The sequence below is a fragment of the Leucopleurus acutus genome (genome assembly GCF_964270905.1).
Source record: "Leucopleurus acutus genome assembly, chromosome: 11".
NCBI classification, from domain to species: Eukaryota; Metazoa; Chordata; class Mammalia; order Artiodactyla; family Delphinidae; genus Leucopleurus; species Leucopleurus acutus.
This window is the reverse complement of record NC_139152.1, coordinates 93,125,096-93,140,080: the sequence shown is the minus strand read 5'-3', so window position 1 is coordinate 93,140,080 and position 14,985 is coordinate 93,125,096. Positions and strand designations below refer to the sequence as shown.

Here is a 14,985-nt window from a genome sequence, read left to right as displayed (position 1 = left end):
GTCTTCAGAGCGGGTCCTCCTTCGTGGGCCCATGTGTGCCAGAGATGCCCAGGGACTGGGTGCCAGGAGACTCAACCTCCAGGCCCCGCACTACCACAAGTCTCTTTGTGACCTTGAGAACCTGCTTTTGTGAACCTCTTTGTGACCTTGAGAACCTGCTTCCCTGTGTAGGCCTCTGTCTTCTCATCTGTTAAATGGGGGCACTAATGCCCCCTCCCCGAGTTACGTCAGGAGCGCACGTGCTGTGGGTGGTGGCGTCCACGCTGGGCATCAACAGAGTGTAGATGTCAAGGTAATATGTTTCTGTCCCTCCTTCCCTGCTCCAGGTCGCCATGGGGATAGCTGCCCTGGGCCTCCTCTGGGCAGTGCTCGTGCCCCCTCTCTCTGTGTTTGGAATCCCCACCGAGGAGCCCACCTCTGGGGAAGCCGTGGCCTCTAGTTCCCCTGGGCTCTGTCGACGGTGCTGTGACTCTGAGGACCCCCTGGTCCTTGCTGATGCTGCACATACGTCCTTGGCCTCTCCGTCTGCCCTCCCGTACATGCTGCCTGAGGTCAGGCCCTACATTAACATCACCATCCTGAAGGGTGAGGACCCACACGTGGCTTGGGCTGGACTGGCCCGGTCGGGGACAGGGAGGGCATGGGGATCTCTTCCTGGGCTCAGGGAGGTGAGGTGGAAGGAGCAGAAGAAACCAGGACAGAAAACTGTCCCAGACCTTTTCTTTCATTCACACATTTATTAAGTACCTACTGCATACCAGGACCATTCTGAATTCTGGGATGGAGCGTGTACACGTCAGACAGAGATGCCACCGCTGTGGAGCTTCTGTTCTAGCGGGGGAGGTAGACAGTGAGCAGTAAACATATCACCCAAGTTAATGAAATGGATGGTGATAAATGCTATGGAAGTGACGAGGTGGAGCAGGGTAAGGGGTGTCTGGAGTGCAGCTGTGGGGGGCAGTTTGCATATTAAATGGGGGTGGTCAGTGTAGGTCTCACTGAGAAGGTGGGGAGAAGCCACGTGGATATCTGGGGAAGAGCATTCCAGGCAGAGTGCACAGCAGGTGCAAAGGCCCGGGGGCCAGAGCGGACCTCATGTGTTGAAGGAACAGGGGGCAAGGGGAGGAGCTAGGTTGGAGACAAAACAGATCAGATGTGGGCTCCTCCTCTGAGTGAGATGGGGAGTGGGGGAGGGTTTGAGCAGAGGAGGGACCTGGCCCAGCTTAGGTTTCAAATGGATCACTCTAATTTCTGTGGAGAATAGACAAGGGTAGAATCAGGGAGAGCCGTGGGGGCCACTAGGGCCGCCCGGGTGAGAGCTGGCTGCCTGTCCTCTAAAACCAAATCTCAAGGAAGCTACTTCTGCTGTTGGGGGCTGTGAATGGCTGGTCCTGGGGCCAGACCTTGACATCCTTAACCTCTGTCTTTGCTCACGACAACCCCGCAAGTTCGGTATGTTGTCATTCCTCCCACTTTGCAGATGGGGAAACAGAGCCTCCGAGAGGGGAGAAGCTTTCCTGGGGTCACACAGCTGTTAGGGGCAGAGCTAAGATTTGTCGCTGAGGACTCCAGAGGGTCAGCTGGCACCTGAGACCCTCGGGCCTTCAGATTTTGTGGTTGAGGACCCCTCTTGTCCTCTCCCTACTTGGCCCACCACCTCACACATCACGCTTCCCCAAGGCCAGCAGAGCCCTCTGTGTGAGGTTGACGAGGTGCTTGGATACTGACTGAACTCCCCCTTCACTATCCTCCTTAAAACCCCATGTCACCTCTCCTGGGACAGGCTAGCTGCCTGCTGGGCAGAAGGCGTCTGGCTGCTGTCAGGAGTCCTGGGTCCCAGCCCCAGCTCTTCAGCTCCCTTGCTGTGTGGGGCAGGCTTGTCTCTCCCTCCCTGGGCTTACTGCCTCATTTGTAAAAAGGAGAAGGTAACCCCCTCTTATAATTACCCTTCACACCCTCCCTTGGGCCTGGGGCGAAGCAAGTGCTCTGCAAACTGTAAAGTGCAGGGCACGTGATGAGGTAGGCAGTTCACCAACGAGGCCAGTGAGGAAGACCTCCACAGAGCCATGGACTCCCTCCTCCCCGCTTCTCTCCAGGCTTCTCCTCCAAGGACCTGTGTCCTCTTTTCTGCCCCTTCTTCCCCTCTTCCCAGCAGCATTGCCACGGTCATAGGGGACCCCGGGACAACACAGGGCTGTCTAGTTCATTCAGAGGGATGTGGCTAAGGGTGTGATTGCAGGCTCTGGGACAAGCAGCAGAGAAATATTTGGAATCTGGTCCCTCAAGAAGTAGGTGGTAAAAATATAAAAAGTAGGTGGTCACCTGCTTTTCTTGCGTTCGAAGTCAGCCTGGAACAAGGGCTGGCCAGAGGCGTGCCTGCCTGGAAACCAGGGGAGATGCTGCCGGAGCCCAGGGCAGGGGGAGGTGGGCTGGGCAGTGCTGGGTGCATCGTCCTGCCTCGTATCTGCAGAGTTCACCCAGTGCTTTCCCAGAGGGCTCAGGAACATCCCCGTGAGGCAAGCACGATCCTCTTCAAGATACAGACAAAAAATCCCAAGACACCAACATGAAGGCCCCAGGTCGTGCAGAGGGGTGGTAACGCCCACCAAGGGCCTCCTGGCTCCGACTCTGGACACTTCCTTCCGGGTGATCCCTTCTCTGGGGCAGAAATGCCACGCCCACATCCCCCTGAAGTCCCGCTGGGTGCAGTGACACCTGGGGTCCAGGCCTGCTCTGGCAGAGATCACAGTCAGACCCTCACTGCTGAGGAGGGAGCAGGCTGGCGTGGAGACAGACCACAGCTGGGGTCCTGCTCCCAAGCTGTGCCACTGGGAGAGTCCCGTCACCTCTCTGCGGGTGGAGGTGGGCGTGGTGTCTCCTTTAGAGGGGCCTTGGGGTGGCGATGCCTGGCATGCAGTAGGTGCTGGCTCTTCTCCGACCTGCCGTCTCTGGGCAGGGGCGAGCCTTCTGCAAACGCTTAGGAGCCCCCTGGGTGCAGGCGTGGGTGCCTGCCCTGACTTTTCTCCTCTTTGTCTCCGCAGGTGACAAAGGGGACCGAGGCCTGCTGGGCTCGCCCGGGAAGCTGGGCAGGGAGGGCCCCCGGGGGGAGCGCGGTCCCCAGGGCATCAAGGGCACCAAGGGGCAAGCAGGCAGCCCTGGCGGCCCGTGCCAGAGGCGCTTCTCAGCCTTCTCGGTGGGCCGCAAGACGGCCCTGCACAGCAGCGAGGGTTTCCAGCCGCTGCTCTTCGACACGGTCTTCGTGAACCCGGACGGGCACTTCAACCTGGCTGCCGGCCACTTCGTCGCCCCCCTGCGCGGCCTCTACTTCTTCAGCCTCAACGTGCACAGCTGGAACTTCAAGGAGACCTATGTGCACGTCGTGCACAACGACGAGGCAGCCGTCATCCTGTACGCGCAGCCCAGCGACCGCAGCATCATGCAGAGCCAGAGTGTGATGCTGGCCCTGGCACCCGGCGACCGTGTTTGGGCGCGGCTCTTCAAGCGTGAGCGTGAGAACGCCGTCTACAGCGACGACATCGACACCTACATCACCTTCAGCGGCCACCTCATCAAGCCTGAGGACGATTAGTGCCTCCCATGGGGCAGCTCTGGCCTGGGGTGGCCACGGGCAGGTCTGTGCCCTGCGGGGCCTCAGTTTGCCTGTCTGTAAAGTTGGCCCTGGGACCTGGCATTCTGGGCAGCCTTCCTCCTCTTTCCTTCCCTCCATCACCCCTCCCAATCTGTTCCTGCCTCTCTCCTCTCTTGGACATTTTCAGAAACCTCCTAACCTCAATCTTCTAGAACTTTCCCAACCTTTTAGACCAGCACTTTTCAAACTTGAATGTGCATCTGTATCACCCAGGGATTGTGTGAAAATGCTGGTTCTGATCCAGCAGGTGTGGCGTGGGCCCAGGATTTTGCATTTCTAGGACGTTCCTGGGTGATGCTGGTCTATGCACCCCACTTGAGTAACCAGGTCCTATAATTTTCACAACATTCTGGAATCTTCCAAACATTCTAGAATCTTCCCAACATCCTTAAATTCTCTCACCCTTCTAGGACACCCCCTCCTCTTGTCTCTTGCGCCTTCTCCCTTCTCTCTGAGCTCCTGTCTGTGCCCCGACTTGTGCAGCCGCAGTTCATTTATTCAGTCATCAAACACTCACTGAGCGCCTGCTCTGTGCCAGCCTCTGGGAAGGCTGAGGTGAACCAGACACAGGCCCTGCTCTCGGTGAGCACCCAGTCCAGCCAGGGTGGGGAGACACAGATTCTGAAACCAGACCCAGAGAAACACATGGCTCTCTGATCACACAAGTCTGTGTTCTGGGCATTCAGGCACTGTGGCCCCCCATTACCCACCACTCCCCAAGGCTGGCAGGATAGGGTACCCCAGGTGGGGAGTATCCTCTGCCTGTTCCTTTCTTTTTTTCCCAATGCCCATCATTAAAGCAAACCCAGGGGGGCCTTGGTCAGGGGAAAGGTGCTGTGAGGAGAGGACCCAGGGGTTAGGGGGCATTTTGGGGTAAGGGGGCCCAGACCATAGCTCCCCACACGGCTGGGATGGAAGCCTGTGAGGACTCCTACCCTCCTCAGCACACGCCCTCCCTGCCCTGCTGCTGGGCGGCTGTCAGGGCCGTGCTCAGCCCACTTTGCCAAAGGTGCCTGGGCCTCAGTTCTCCCAGGCTCCCAGCCACTGTCAGACACTGTCGTCTGTCCCCAGGTGCTCTGACCTCCTTGGTGTCTCTCGCCAGCCCAGTGCCTCTGGCTCTCCAGGTGTTGAGGCCCCGGGTGGGCAGCTCCTGCCCAGCAGAGCCGCCTCTGGCCCGCTGCTGCCTTTACAAATGCTGCCGGGCAGTGAGCCAGGACAGAGGGCACCGGGCTTTGGACCCCTCAGCAGGTCTGGGGAACCAAAGCGAGCAACGTTCCAGGTCAGTTGGGGGGACCCTCCTCTGAGCCATGATGCCAAGGGAGGCGCTGGGCGAGGCTGAGGCCAAGTGAGGGACATCAGGACTTCTGTCCCTTCCCCCTCTCCCAGGGTGGGACAGCCTGGGGGCCCCCAGCCTTCCCCTCCCGCAACCCCAGGTGGCCCGAATCTCTCCCCAGAGGGAGACAGTCTCCGCCCGTTGGTGCTTATACGGACTCCGGGGCGGAGGTGGCCCCGGTGGTGGTCTCTGGTGCTTACTCGTAGCCAGGGGAGCCATGGCTGCATGGCTGGGGGATGGCAGCAGGGCCTGACCCGGTGCCGTGAAGGCTGGTCCTGTACAGCCACCCCCAGCCCGACTTCACCCCTGCCCTGCTTGTCCAGCATGATTAAAAGTTGTGCGTCTTCCTGGCAGTTCAGCCTGGCTCTTTCTGCTCGGTTTCCTTTGCCCACCTTGGGAGGGCAGCCCGTCCTGTTCTGCTGGGCCCAGGGACAGGGTCCCAGAGGGACCAAGGCAGCCCAGGGCTCCATTCCACGTGCTCGCCACCCACAAAAGAACCAGCCGGCCTCGGTCACTCACTCAGCTGCTGTGCCTTGGAGGCAGTGGAACCAGCTCAGGGTCTATTGTGCGGTGCCCTGGCTGTGGCCCTGGGAAAGTCCTCACATCTCGGAGCCTCAGTCTCTTTGTCTGTAAAATGGGAATGGTGATCACCTATCTCATGGTGTGGCCATGAGGATTAGAAGAGAGGTTGCCCGGTGAGCACTGCATTCCTCCTTTTTAAAAAAAAAATAATTAATTAATTAATTTTTGGCTGCGTTGGGTCTTCGTTGCTGTGTGCCAGCTTTCTCTAGTTGCGGTGAGCGGGGGCTACTCTTCGTTGCGGTGCGTGGGCTTCTCTTGTTGCGGAGCATGGGGTCTAGGCGCGTGGGCTTCAGTAGATGTGACACGCGGGCTCAGTAGTTGTGGCTCGCGGGCTCTAGGGCGCAGGCTTAGTAGCTGTGGCGCACGGGCTTAGTCACTCCACGGCACGTGGGATCTTCCTGGACCAGGGCTCGAACCCGTGTCCCCTGCCTTGGCAGACAGGTTCTTAACCACGGCACCACCAGGGAAGTCCCTGCGTTCATCCTTTGAACCACAGCTACCGAGCACCTACTGTGTGCTGGGTGTGCTGCTGGGCTTGGAGGCTGTAACTGCAGGCACAAGCCATCACCTCCCCATGGGGAACACCCATGGAGTTTATGTTCTAGTGAGGCACCTGGATGTGTTGAACGAACCACAGATCCTACCTGGGGCTCCTGTCTCACGTTTTGTGTGTAATATTTGCCAGAGAATAGCTGTATATTCTCTGGTGGGAAAATGCTCCACGTCCTACAACGGGCAGTCTTGGTGGGTTTTGACTTCCGAGCTAGCGTAGTAGCTACTCACATACTGAACGCAATCGGGGGCGACTCCTCTTATTGGCTTGATGGGGCCTCAGCCCTGCCTGCGTGCCTGTGTTTGACGGCTCTCTGGGTACCACATGGAAGAGGATGCTATAAAGACAAATCCACCATCACTGCCCCAGAATCCACCTGAGCCTGCAGCCACCCTGGCAGGGGAAGACATAAGTCTTAGTTTCCTTGGAGCCCATCTGGCCCCCGAAGGAGGCTTCCCACCACACCTGAAGCCCTCACAGCTCTCACGCAAGAGGCCCTAACAGGTCAGAGGCTACTCAGGGGAGCCATCCCACCGCCCACTTTGGGCCCAGGATCTGCTGAAGTGTCATCGGCCTCCCCAGCACCCCTGCTCCGACACTGGTGGTAAAGGTCACCTCCAGCGCCAGGCAGGAGCCTTTGGTCATGGACAGCATGAGGACTGGATCTGCTGATTACTGAGGCAGAAGAGCTTTTGACGCTGCTTGCCAAGCACTTGCAGGAGGACTGAAGCTTGCCCTTTGCAAGCTGAGGCCAAAGGCCCCAGATATTTCCAGGCCACGTTAGTTCAGGTCTCCAAAACTGGCAGCCCTCCGTTGTCTAGTTGGACCTGCTACAAACACTTCTCCATCCGTGCTTCAGAGGCGGCCCCTGGTCTGTCTGGGCCAGTCGTTCCCATGGGATCCCAGTTCCTGACTTGGAGGCACATCGTCAGTGGGGGGGTCAGAGCCACTAGATCTTTGTTATGGAGACTCTCCCAACAGGTAAGTTCTTGGTGGAGGCCCCCCTCAGCCCGCTGCCAGGTCTGTGGGGACAACATCCCCCGGGGATCTGCAACGTGTGGTCCTGGTGACCCCAGCGAGCTAGCGAAATGCCCGTGTAGCCGCCTGCCCACCCCGGGGACCATCCCTTTCTTGTCCTGAGTGAGGACCGACTGTAATGATGTTGCATTAGCAGCAGCTGGCATGTGGGTCCTTGAAGAGTGGAGAGCATTTGTGGGATGAATGACTTTTACTGAGCATAAGGAGAGAAGCAGCGGGAAGCAAGAACCAGGAATCCTGGGCCAGGGGATAAAATCCTGCGACTCTCCTGTTTCCTCCCCTCCGGCCAGCTCCGCAGGCCTGTCCCAGTAGCTACATGCTGCCACGTGTACATCTGGAGGAAGGGAAAAACACGGGCAGAAACTCAACGAGATCAGAAACAGACGTCAAGAACATCATGGGTGGGGCCGAGCTGGGGAGAGCTGGAGCCAGCGGGTGGCCGCAGGAGCCAGAAAGGAAGGAGGGATTTCCACGACATGAGTCAGGAGGGCACAGAGCTAAGCCAGCGTGGCTGGGAGCAGCTGGTCTGCAAACCCAGGAAGACGGGAGGCTGGGTGGCCAGCAGCAAGCCTTGGGGTTGCAGCTCAGGGTCCGGATGAGGTGTGAGGTCGCCTGCAGGTGGTGGCGTGGACAGGAGAAAGTAGTAATTGGGGTGCAGGCACATGGAGGAAACCGGGGACCCTCTGCAGGGAAGCAGCAGTGTTGGTGGTGGTGGGGTCGCTGGTGGCTGACCTACATCTTGCTCTTCACCACTGCGGGGAATGAGTTGATGCTGCAAACTCAGATGTACACAGAATAGAACTTGCTTTATTTCTCCATGACTAAGCTTAATTTCCATGCTGCTGAAGTTGAAGAAATGCGATTTTGGCCAGCTGGGGTTCTTCTCGTACCACATTTCCTGGGGGGCTGCATCTGAGCGCCACATCCCGGCAGCGGGAGGGGTCACCTGGCAGTGCATGTCCAAAGGACATCTGCTGAGTGTGTCAATGTCCCCTCTGCTCCAGGCTCCCGGTTCCACCTACATACCTGCTGAACTACGCCCATTCCTGCAGAGCCTCCTGGGTCCTCATTCCTCTTGGGACATCCGGATCCTCTCTGCACGCACGCTTATCTCACAAATTCTGTAACCCTCAGAGGGCCATCTGAGCCCAGCCCTATCTGCCGGAATGCACTATCTGGCCATTTCTTCCCTGGGGTCTCAGCCACCTCCCCAGGGTTCTGCCTGGGAAGAGAGGAACGGCCCCTCTGAGTCTCAGATGCCCCAGACCTGCTGGGGGTCTTCCCTGGAGCCCTTGCCAGGCTCAACTGGGAAGGAGGGGCCCGGATCCATGTTCACCAGGAACCCCAACACTGACACTCCTTTCCTCCCCTCTGCCTGCCTCCCCCCGGGGCATCTTGGGTGTCTGGGTAGAGGGGACCTTGTGTCTACTCAGAGCATCCTCTCCCAAAGCTCTTGGCTGGCAATGCAGCTCTTTCCTTCTTATTTTGAAACGCAAGTACCTGGACAAGGCTCCTTTCCTCTCTCTGCTTTTTGTTCCATATCCTTGCTGTGTTTGTTAGGATGATCTTGGGTGCAAGGAACACATATTGAACAAAGAGCTTCAAAAAAGAAAACGAACCCTAAATGCCAGGGTGGGGCAGCTCTGGGGCTGGTTAATTCAGCAGCTCAGCAAAAGCACTGAGGACCCTGATCTGTCCCATATTTCCACTCGGCCCACTTAGCAACAACTTTGTTCTCAAGCCAGCTTCCCTCAGGGCCACAGGATGGCAGCCTTGACAAGGTGGTGGCCACAAGATGGCTGTCCAGGTGTCAAATCAGGCATCACGAGGGGGAGTGAAAGAAGAACTAGAGATTCTTTCACCCAGCAGCCCCTGCTCGCTTTTCATTGGCCAGAACTGATCATACGACCACAACTAACCCAACCCCTGGGAAGGAGAACAGGACGATGGGAAGCAAGGTTTGCCTGTGAGCCCCAAGGGTCTAGGCTGAGCTCCCGAGTGAGGTCAGAAGTGTTGTGGCCGCAGGGAGAAGTGGTCACGAGCACCGCTGTTTCACTTCTCTTCAAACCTCTCCGGCCACGTCATCAGGTGCGGCTGTCTTCCTCAGCCAGGGTATCTCGGTTCTAGGAAGACTTCTCAGACTTGGGGGACAGCCTTGGTCCTGAGCGATCCCTGATCACAGTGCTTATCAGTTATTAGCCTTGCCCACTGGGCTCCGAGGTCTTGGGGCACGGGAGCTGTAGCAGCACCAGATGCCATCACCTCCGCAAGCCCTCCCCAACCCTCCCCCAGAAGAGTTGATTTGAACTCCCTGAGTTTAACCGAGGCTGCTGGAGACAGTTGCTGCCTGGGTTCAGATCTAACCGGATAAAGGAGAGCAGGTCACCTCCTGACCTCTCTGTGCCTCAGTTTCCTCACCTAGAAAATGGGGATGATAATAACAGCATCTACCCCAGAGAGCTGTCGTGAGGATTAAAGGGGTAAGTATATGAAAATCCTGGCGCAGAGTAGGCTCTTTATAGGTTTAAATATTATCTGAAGGTAGACATTTTATTATACTCATTTTACAGAAGAAGAAACTGTATTTGGAAAATTTCCTTCCTGTGTCATATGTTCATTCATTCAACAGTTTGGGGTTCACTACCCATGATGGGCCCTGCTCTGTGCTGGGCAGAGGGGCAAAGCAGTGAACAAAAGTCCACACGGTCCCTGCCCTCGTGGGGCTTACTGTCTAGTAGGGGAGATGAGTGTTATACAGACCGTCACACGAGGGCCTCACATTAGGGTAAGTGCTCTCAAGGTAATAATGGAAGAAGCTAATTTGGAAGGTTGGGGGGGTGGTCAGAGACGGCCTCTCTGAGGAAGAGGTGGTTCAGCTGAGCCCCAGAGGGTGAGACAGAACCGCAGGTGGAGGAACCCACGTGGGCAAAGGCCTGGAGATAGGAAACTGCTCAGCACTTCCCAGGAACTGAAAGAAAGGCCTGGAGGCAGGAAGGAGCAGGTGTGCAGGACCTGGGATTTGGGATCTATCCAGTGGGCCGCATCTGAAGGAGATTCAGGTCATTGGGTCAGAGGTGGACGCCGGATTCAAACCCATATCCTGAGCTATTATTTCTCGGAGGCTGCAACACCTCCCCAAGCTCTTTGGTCAGTCTCATGACAGGGCAGGACTCCCTTACAGGAGTCTGGGAGGAGCTCATGCCCTTGCACCTCGCTACCCACAGCCAACGGTGTGCCGGAGGCACACTGCACATCACAGCGTTAGCTTGAGATCGGCCGTGGTGGCAGTACCTACACCATAGAAATTGGCAAATGTTACAATTTTAATTTTTTCAAAAGAAGGCCTTCTTTAAAAATGCAGCCCCCCGGCTCCCCTGGTGGCGCAGTGGTTGAGAGTCCGCCTGCCGATGCAGGGGACACGGGTTCGTGCCGCGGTCCGGGAGGATCCCGCATGCCGCGGAGCGGCTGTGCCCGTGAGCCATGGCCGCTGAGCCTGCGCGTCCGGAGCCTGTGCTCCGCAACGGGAGAGGCCACAACAGTGAGAGGCTCGCGTACTGCAAAAAAAAAAATAAATAAATAAATAAAAATGCAGCCCCTGGTGGTTTGCCAGGCATGTACCTCCATTGCACTGACCATTCAAACTGGGCTGGAGTCCCTGGGCCTCTCACACAAGGTGAAGGGGTGGCCAGGCTTGGGTGGAGCAGGGCCCTGTGAGGGAGGTACTTTGGGTGTGGTCCCCAGGCTCAGTTTCCTCTTTCCCTGGGACCCCTCACCACCCCTTTATCCCACCCAGGGCCATTCTGTCTACTCTACCCTGTCCCCTGGTGGCCAGGGTACTTGATAGCTGTAAGGGAGTCCCCAACCCCAGCAGAGCCACTGCTGGAGCTGACCACGGCACCCAGGCATGGTGGTACCAAGGTCCTGGGGCTGCCCTGATTTCTCCCTTCCCGAGATTTGGTTGGGGCTCAAGCTGCTTGCCTTCATTTCCAGTGTCACCTGTTTTCAATGTTAACTAACAGGGGTTGAATTCTAAAAGGACCTCAACTAATGTACCCCAGGTCCGCAGAAATGCAAACCACTTACCTGAGAGGGAGCGCTGAAGGACCATAGGTCATTTCAAGTCTGTCACCACTAATCAAGCGTCTCCAGGAGGCTCTAGGCATCTAAAAACACCTGGGACAAGTCAGACCCTCTCGAGGGCTCCTAGTACATGGGAAAGCCTAGACCTGCGGGCAAACTAGGGAAGTACAGTACACCGGGGACTATAAAAGAAGCTTGTATATGGTGCAAAGTTTGTATAAAGGTGGGTAGCTCAGAAGAGAGAGCAACCAACTCTGTCCATATATGTTTGGGTCTTGAAGGATGAGTAGGAGTTTGCTAGGAGGAAGGTGAAGAAGAAGGTTGCAGGTAGTGTTCCGTTTTGTTCAATCCAATCCACAAATCCCGCAAATACTTTCTGAGAGCAAGTCCACCTCATCCCATGTGGAACTCCTGGCTGGCACGGGTAAAGGGTGGACTGGTGATCTTGGGGCACATTTCAGGGAGCTATCCGTTGCTGTGCAAATTTAGGAGACACTCTCTGTTTTTTATCCCTTCTCCAGTTCTGCCTGGCTCCGCCCTTCTTTCAGATTTTCACAGCACCTTCTCGTGAGGTCTCCTCTACCCCCTCATTTAAACCTGTGCTCCCGATCTCATGTATCCTGCTCTTTCCTTTCCCTGGCGTTTGTCTTCTCCTAACTCCCTACGGAAGTTGCCTGTCCGTTGCATTTATGGTCCCTGGTCGCCCACCGCCGCTGCCTCCCCACCTCCCCACCCCCACCAGACTGTAAGCTCTACACTGTTATAGTCCATGAGCCTAGAAGAGAGCTTGCCACATAGTAGGTACTCAGTAAAAATTCGTTGACTGGATAAATACAAGTCCTAGGATTTGGGGAGGTTAAGGGTGTATGCAGGGAGGCCTTCCCTGCTTACCTCAGTCAAGCAAGGATCTGTTTTATTTTTCCACGGCATGTGTTTTATTTAAACTAGGCCTACTCTATGTCTTTTTATACTCATTATGACCACATTTTCTTTTTTTTGCATGTAATTTGTTTATTTCCTTAATAATATGTAGTGGACACTTTTCCATGTTAATAGTACAGATGCACATCCTCATTCAATGTATTATATTGTATATTCGTACCATATTTATAAAACCAATCTCTTAGTGATAGACATTTGAGACTCCTTACAAATTTTTGCCATCATAATTAAATGCTTCCATAGACATCATTTTTTTTAAACATCTTTATTAGGGTATCATTGCTTTACAATGGTGTGTTAGTTTCTGCTTTATAACAAAGTGAATCAGTTATACATATGCGTATGTTCCCATATCTCTTCCCTTTTGCGTCTCCCTCCCTCCCACCCTCCCTATCCCACCCCTCCAGGCGGTCACAAAGCACCGAGATGACCACATTTTCTAAAGACAAAATTGCCTATATAGTCTTAAAAATGGTTTATCCTGCCTTGTTACTTTATTTAGATCAAACCTTGAAAGGTTTAGAATCAAATCACATGAACTTACTCTTATCATTTGATACTAGGACTGTCCTGAAAATTCGACCTGACAGTCATTGTACTGACACGCTCCCTTAGTTGTAATTATGTGCATTTTGTCCTACTCCCTTACTAAGAGACACTTCCTTGAGTTAGACAGACTTCAGGTCCCGCACGTCCTGTAACTCCCCCAGTGCCCAGCACGGTGCTGCGAGTAGGTGCTCAGTAAATCCCTGTTAGGTTAATGAAGGGATGAATAGACACCTTCTCAACCCAATGCCAAGACCTTCCTTCTTCCATCCTTCCAACCTTCCCTCTATTCATCCCTCAATCCCTCCCTCCACCCCTCCCTCCACCCCTCCCTCCACCCATCTATCCCTCCATCTATCCCTCCATCCACCCATCCTTTCAACAAATACAATTTGAGCACCTACCCTGAGCCACACATGGCTTTAGGTGCCAGAGAAGCCATGGGTCTCCATGGACTTGACCTGTGACCTTGAGGAGCCATAATCCAGCCAGGAGGACAGACCCCAAACAAATCCTTCACCGGTGCCCAACCGATTATAAATGAGAGCAAATGCCTGGCAGAGAAGGGCAGGTGCTGGGACTGAACAGGCCCGTGTCTGCTTTAGGCAGGGTGGACTGGCCCAGGAAGGCCGCAGCAGGAGCTCGGGGGAGTGTGGGTGAGGCAGGGGAGAGCGCTGAGCCCTCCAGGAGTTGACAGGCAGCCAGCGGCAGGGGCAGCGCGGCTGGGTCTTTCAGGGCAAGGAGGTGAGGTTGTGTCACAAGTGCCGTGGGAAGCCTTTGGGGGCTTTTAAGCAGGGACAGGACATTATCTGATTTTCATTCTAAGAGGACAGCAGCTGAGGCCAAAAGCATGGCAGTGGTACTTGGGAGGCAGAGGGATGGCCGGATGATCAGGACAGGGGAGGCGGAGGGCCGAGGATGTGGGTGGGGCCGGGAAGTGCAGGACTGGGAGTCCTCGGCACTCAGGGGTGGTTAGGGTTGGAGGTGGAGGTGTTCGCCTTCCCCAGGGCTAAGGGAAGGAGATACAGGAGGAGCAGAGGGCCGGGGCCTGGGGCTGTCTCAGGAATCCATTTCTCGTATGTTCTGACTAGAGGAAGGCGAGGAACCACCTGGGTTAAGTTCCCTGCTTTGAATCTGAGTGTTAAGTGGGATGAAGGAATCTGGGAGGCTGGAGGCCAAGGTTTAAACCTGTGCCATGCTGTGTGACCTAAGGCTGATAGCTGTCTCTCTCTGGGCTCAGACTCATCATCTCTACAGGGAGAGGATAGACCTGAGAGTCTCCAAGATCCTTTGCAGGTCACTGCTCTTGGCTTTCCTTGGGCTTCCCTCATGCTGCCTTCCTGGAATCGAGGGGCCCTGCTTGCTTCCCCCTCTTACCCTGTGGGCACCTGGAGCCCCCAGGGAGGAAGCAGTCACTGTCTACTTTGGGCCATTCTCCTTGCCTTCACCCCACCTCCCTCCTGCAGAACAAGCCCCGTGTGGAGGCTGTGGAGGCACGCATCGCCCTCTGGTGGCAACTTCTGGGCCCACATGTTACAGTGCCCTGCAGTGTTTTTAACTCAAGCGTTTTTTTGTTTTTGTTTTTTAAAAAATATTTATTTATTTATTTATTTGGTTGCATCCGGTCTTTGTTGTGGCAGTCCGGCTCCTTAGTTGTGGCTTTCTGGCTCCTTAGTTGCCGCATGTGGGCTCCTTAGTTGCGGCATGCGAACCCTTAGTTGCGGTATGCATGTGGGATCTAGTTCCCTGACTGGGGAAGGAACCTGGGCCCCCTGCATTGGGAGCACGGAGTCTTAACCACTGCGCCACCAGGGAAGTCCCAACTGAAGTGTCCTTAAGGCATTTATTAAGCGCCCTTTGTGTGCAGAGTACTGAGGCAGGCGTGGAGGAGGTGGGCAGTGAGGGGGAGGGGGACGGAATCCTGCGTGGGTACTCAGAGCTCAACTCTAGAGTCACCGACCTGTCCTCAGATCCTGATTACGAGGAAGTCCTGCGCGTCCTCATCTCTACGTGGGAGCCATGGTAGAGGGGGCTCCTGTGGTTGCAATGGGTATTAAATGGCATCGTACATGGAGCGTGTATCAGCCTCACTCCCGGCCCAGGACACGCAGGCTGTGTTTATTACACACGCATGCTCGGGGCCTTCAAGAGAGCCTGCCGTCAAGAGGGGTGCACTGCTGTGTGCGTGGACACGCTGGCCTTGGGGTTCCTCCAGTCAGGGTGGAGCTCAGCTGCTGAGGGGCCCCTTTCCAGTGCCGGCCA

At 55.7% G+C, this 14,985-nt stretch overlaps 1 protein-coding gene across 1 annotated transcript; it reads left to right on the top strand.

Annotated features, from left to right (window-relative positions):
- Nucleotides 1-332: 332 nt before the first annotated feature.
- C1QTNF6 (C1q and TNF related 6) lies at nucleotides 333-3,589 on the top strand (the record flags this gene model as incomplete). The annotated part of the gene is made up of 2 exons (XM_082849600.1): nucleotides 333-585; nucleotides 3,042-3,589. 2 exons carry the CDS (start codon nucleotides 333-335, stop codon nucleotides 3,587-3,589), a joined length of 801 nt encoding a protein of 266 aa, XP_082705726.1.
- Nucleotides 3,590-14,985: the final 11,396 nt, after the last annotated feature.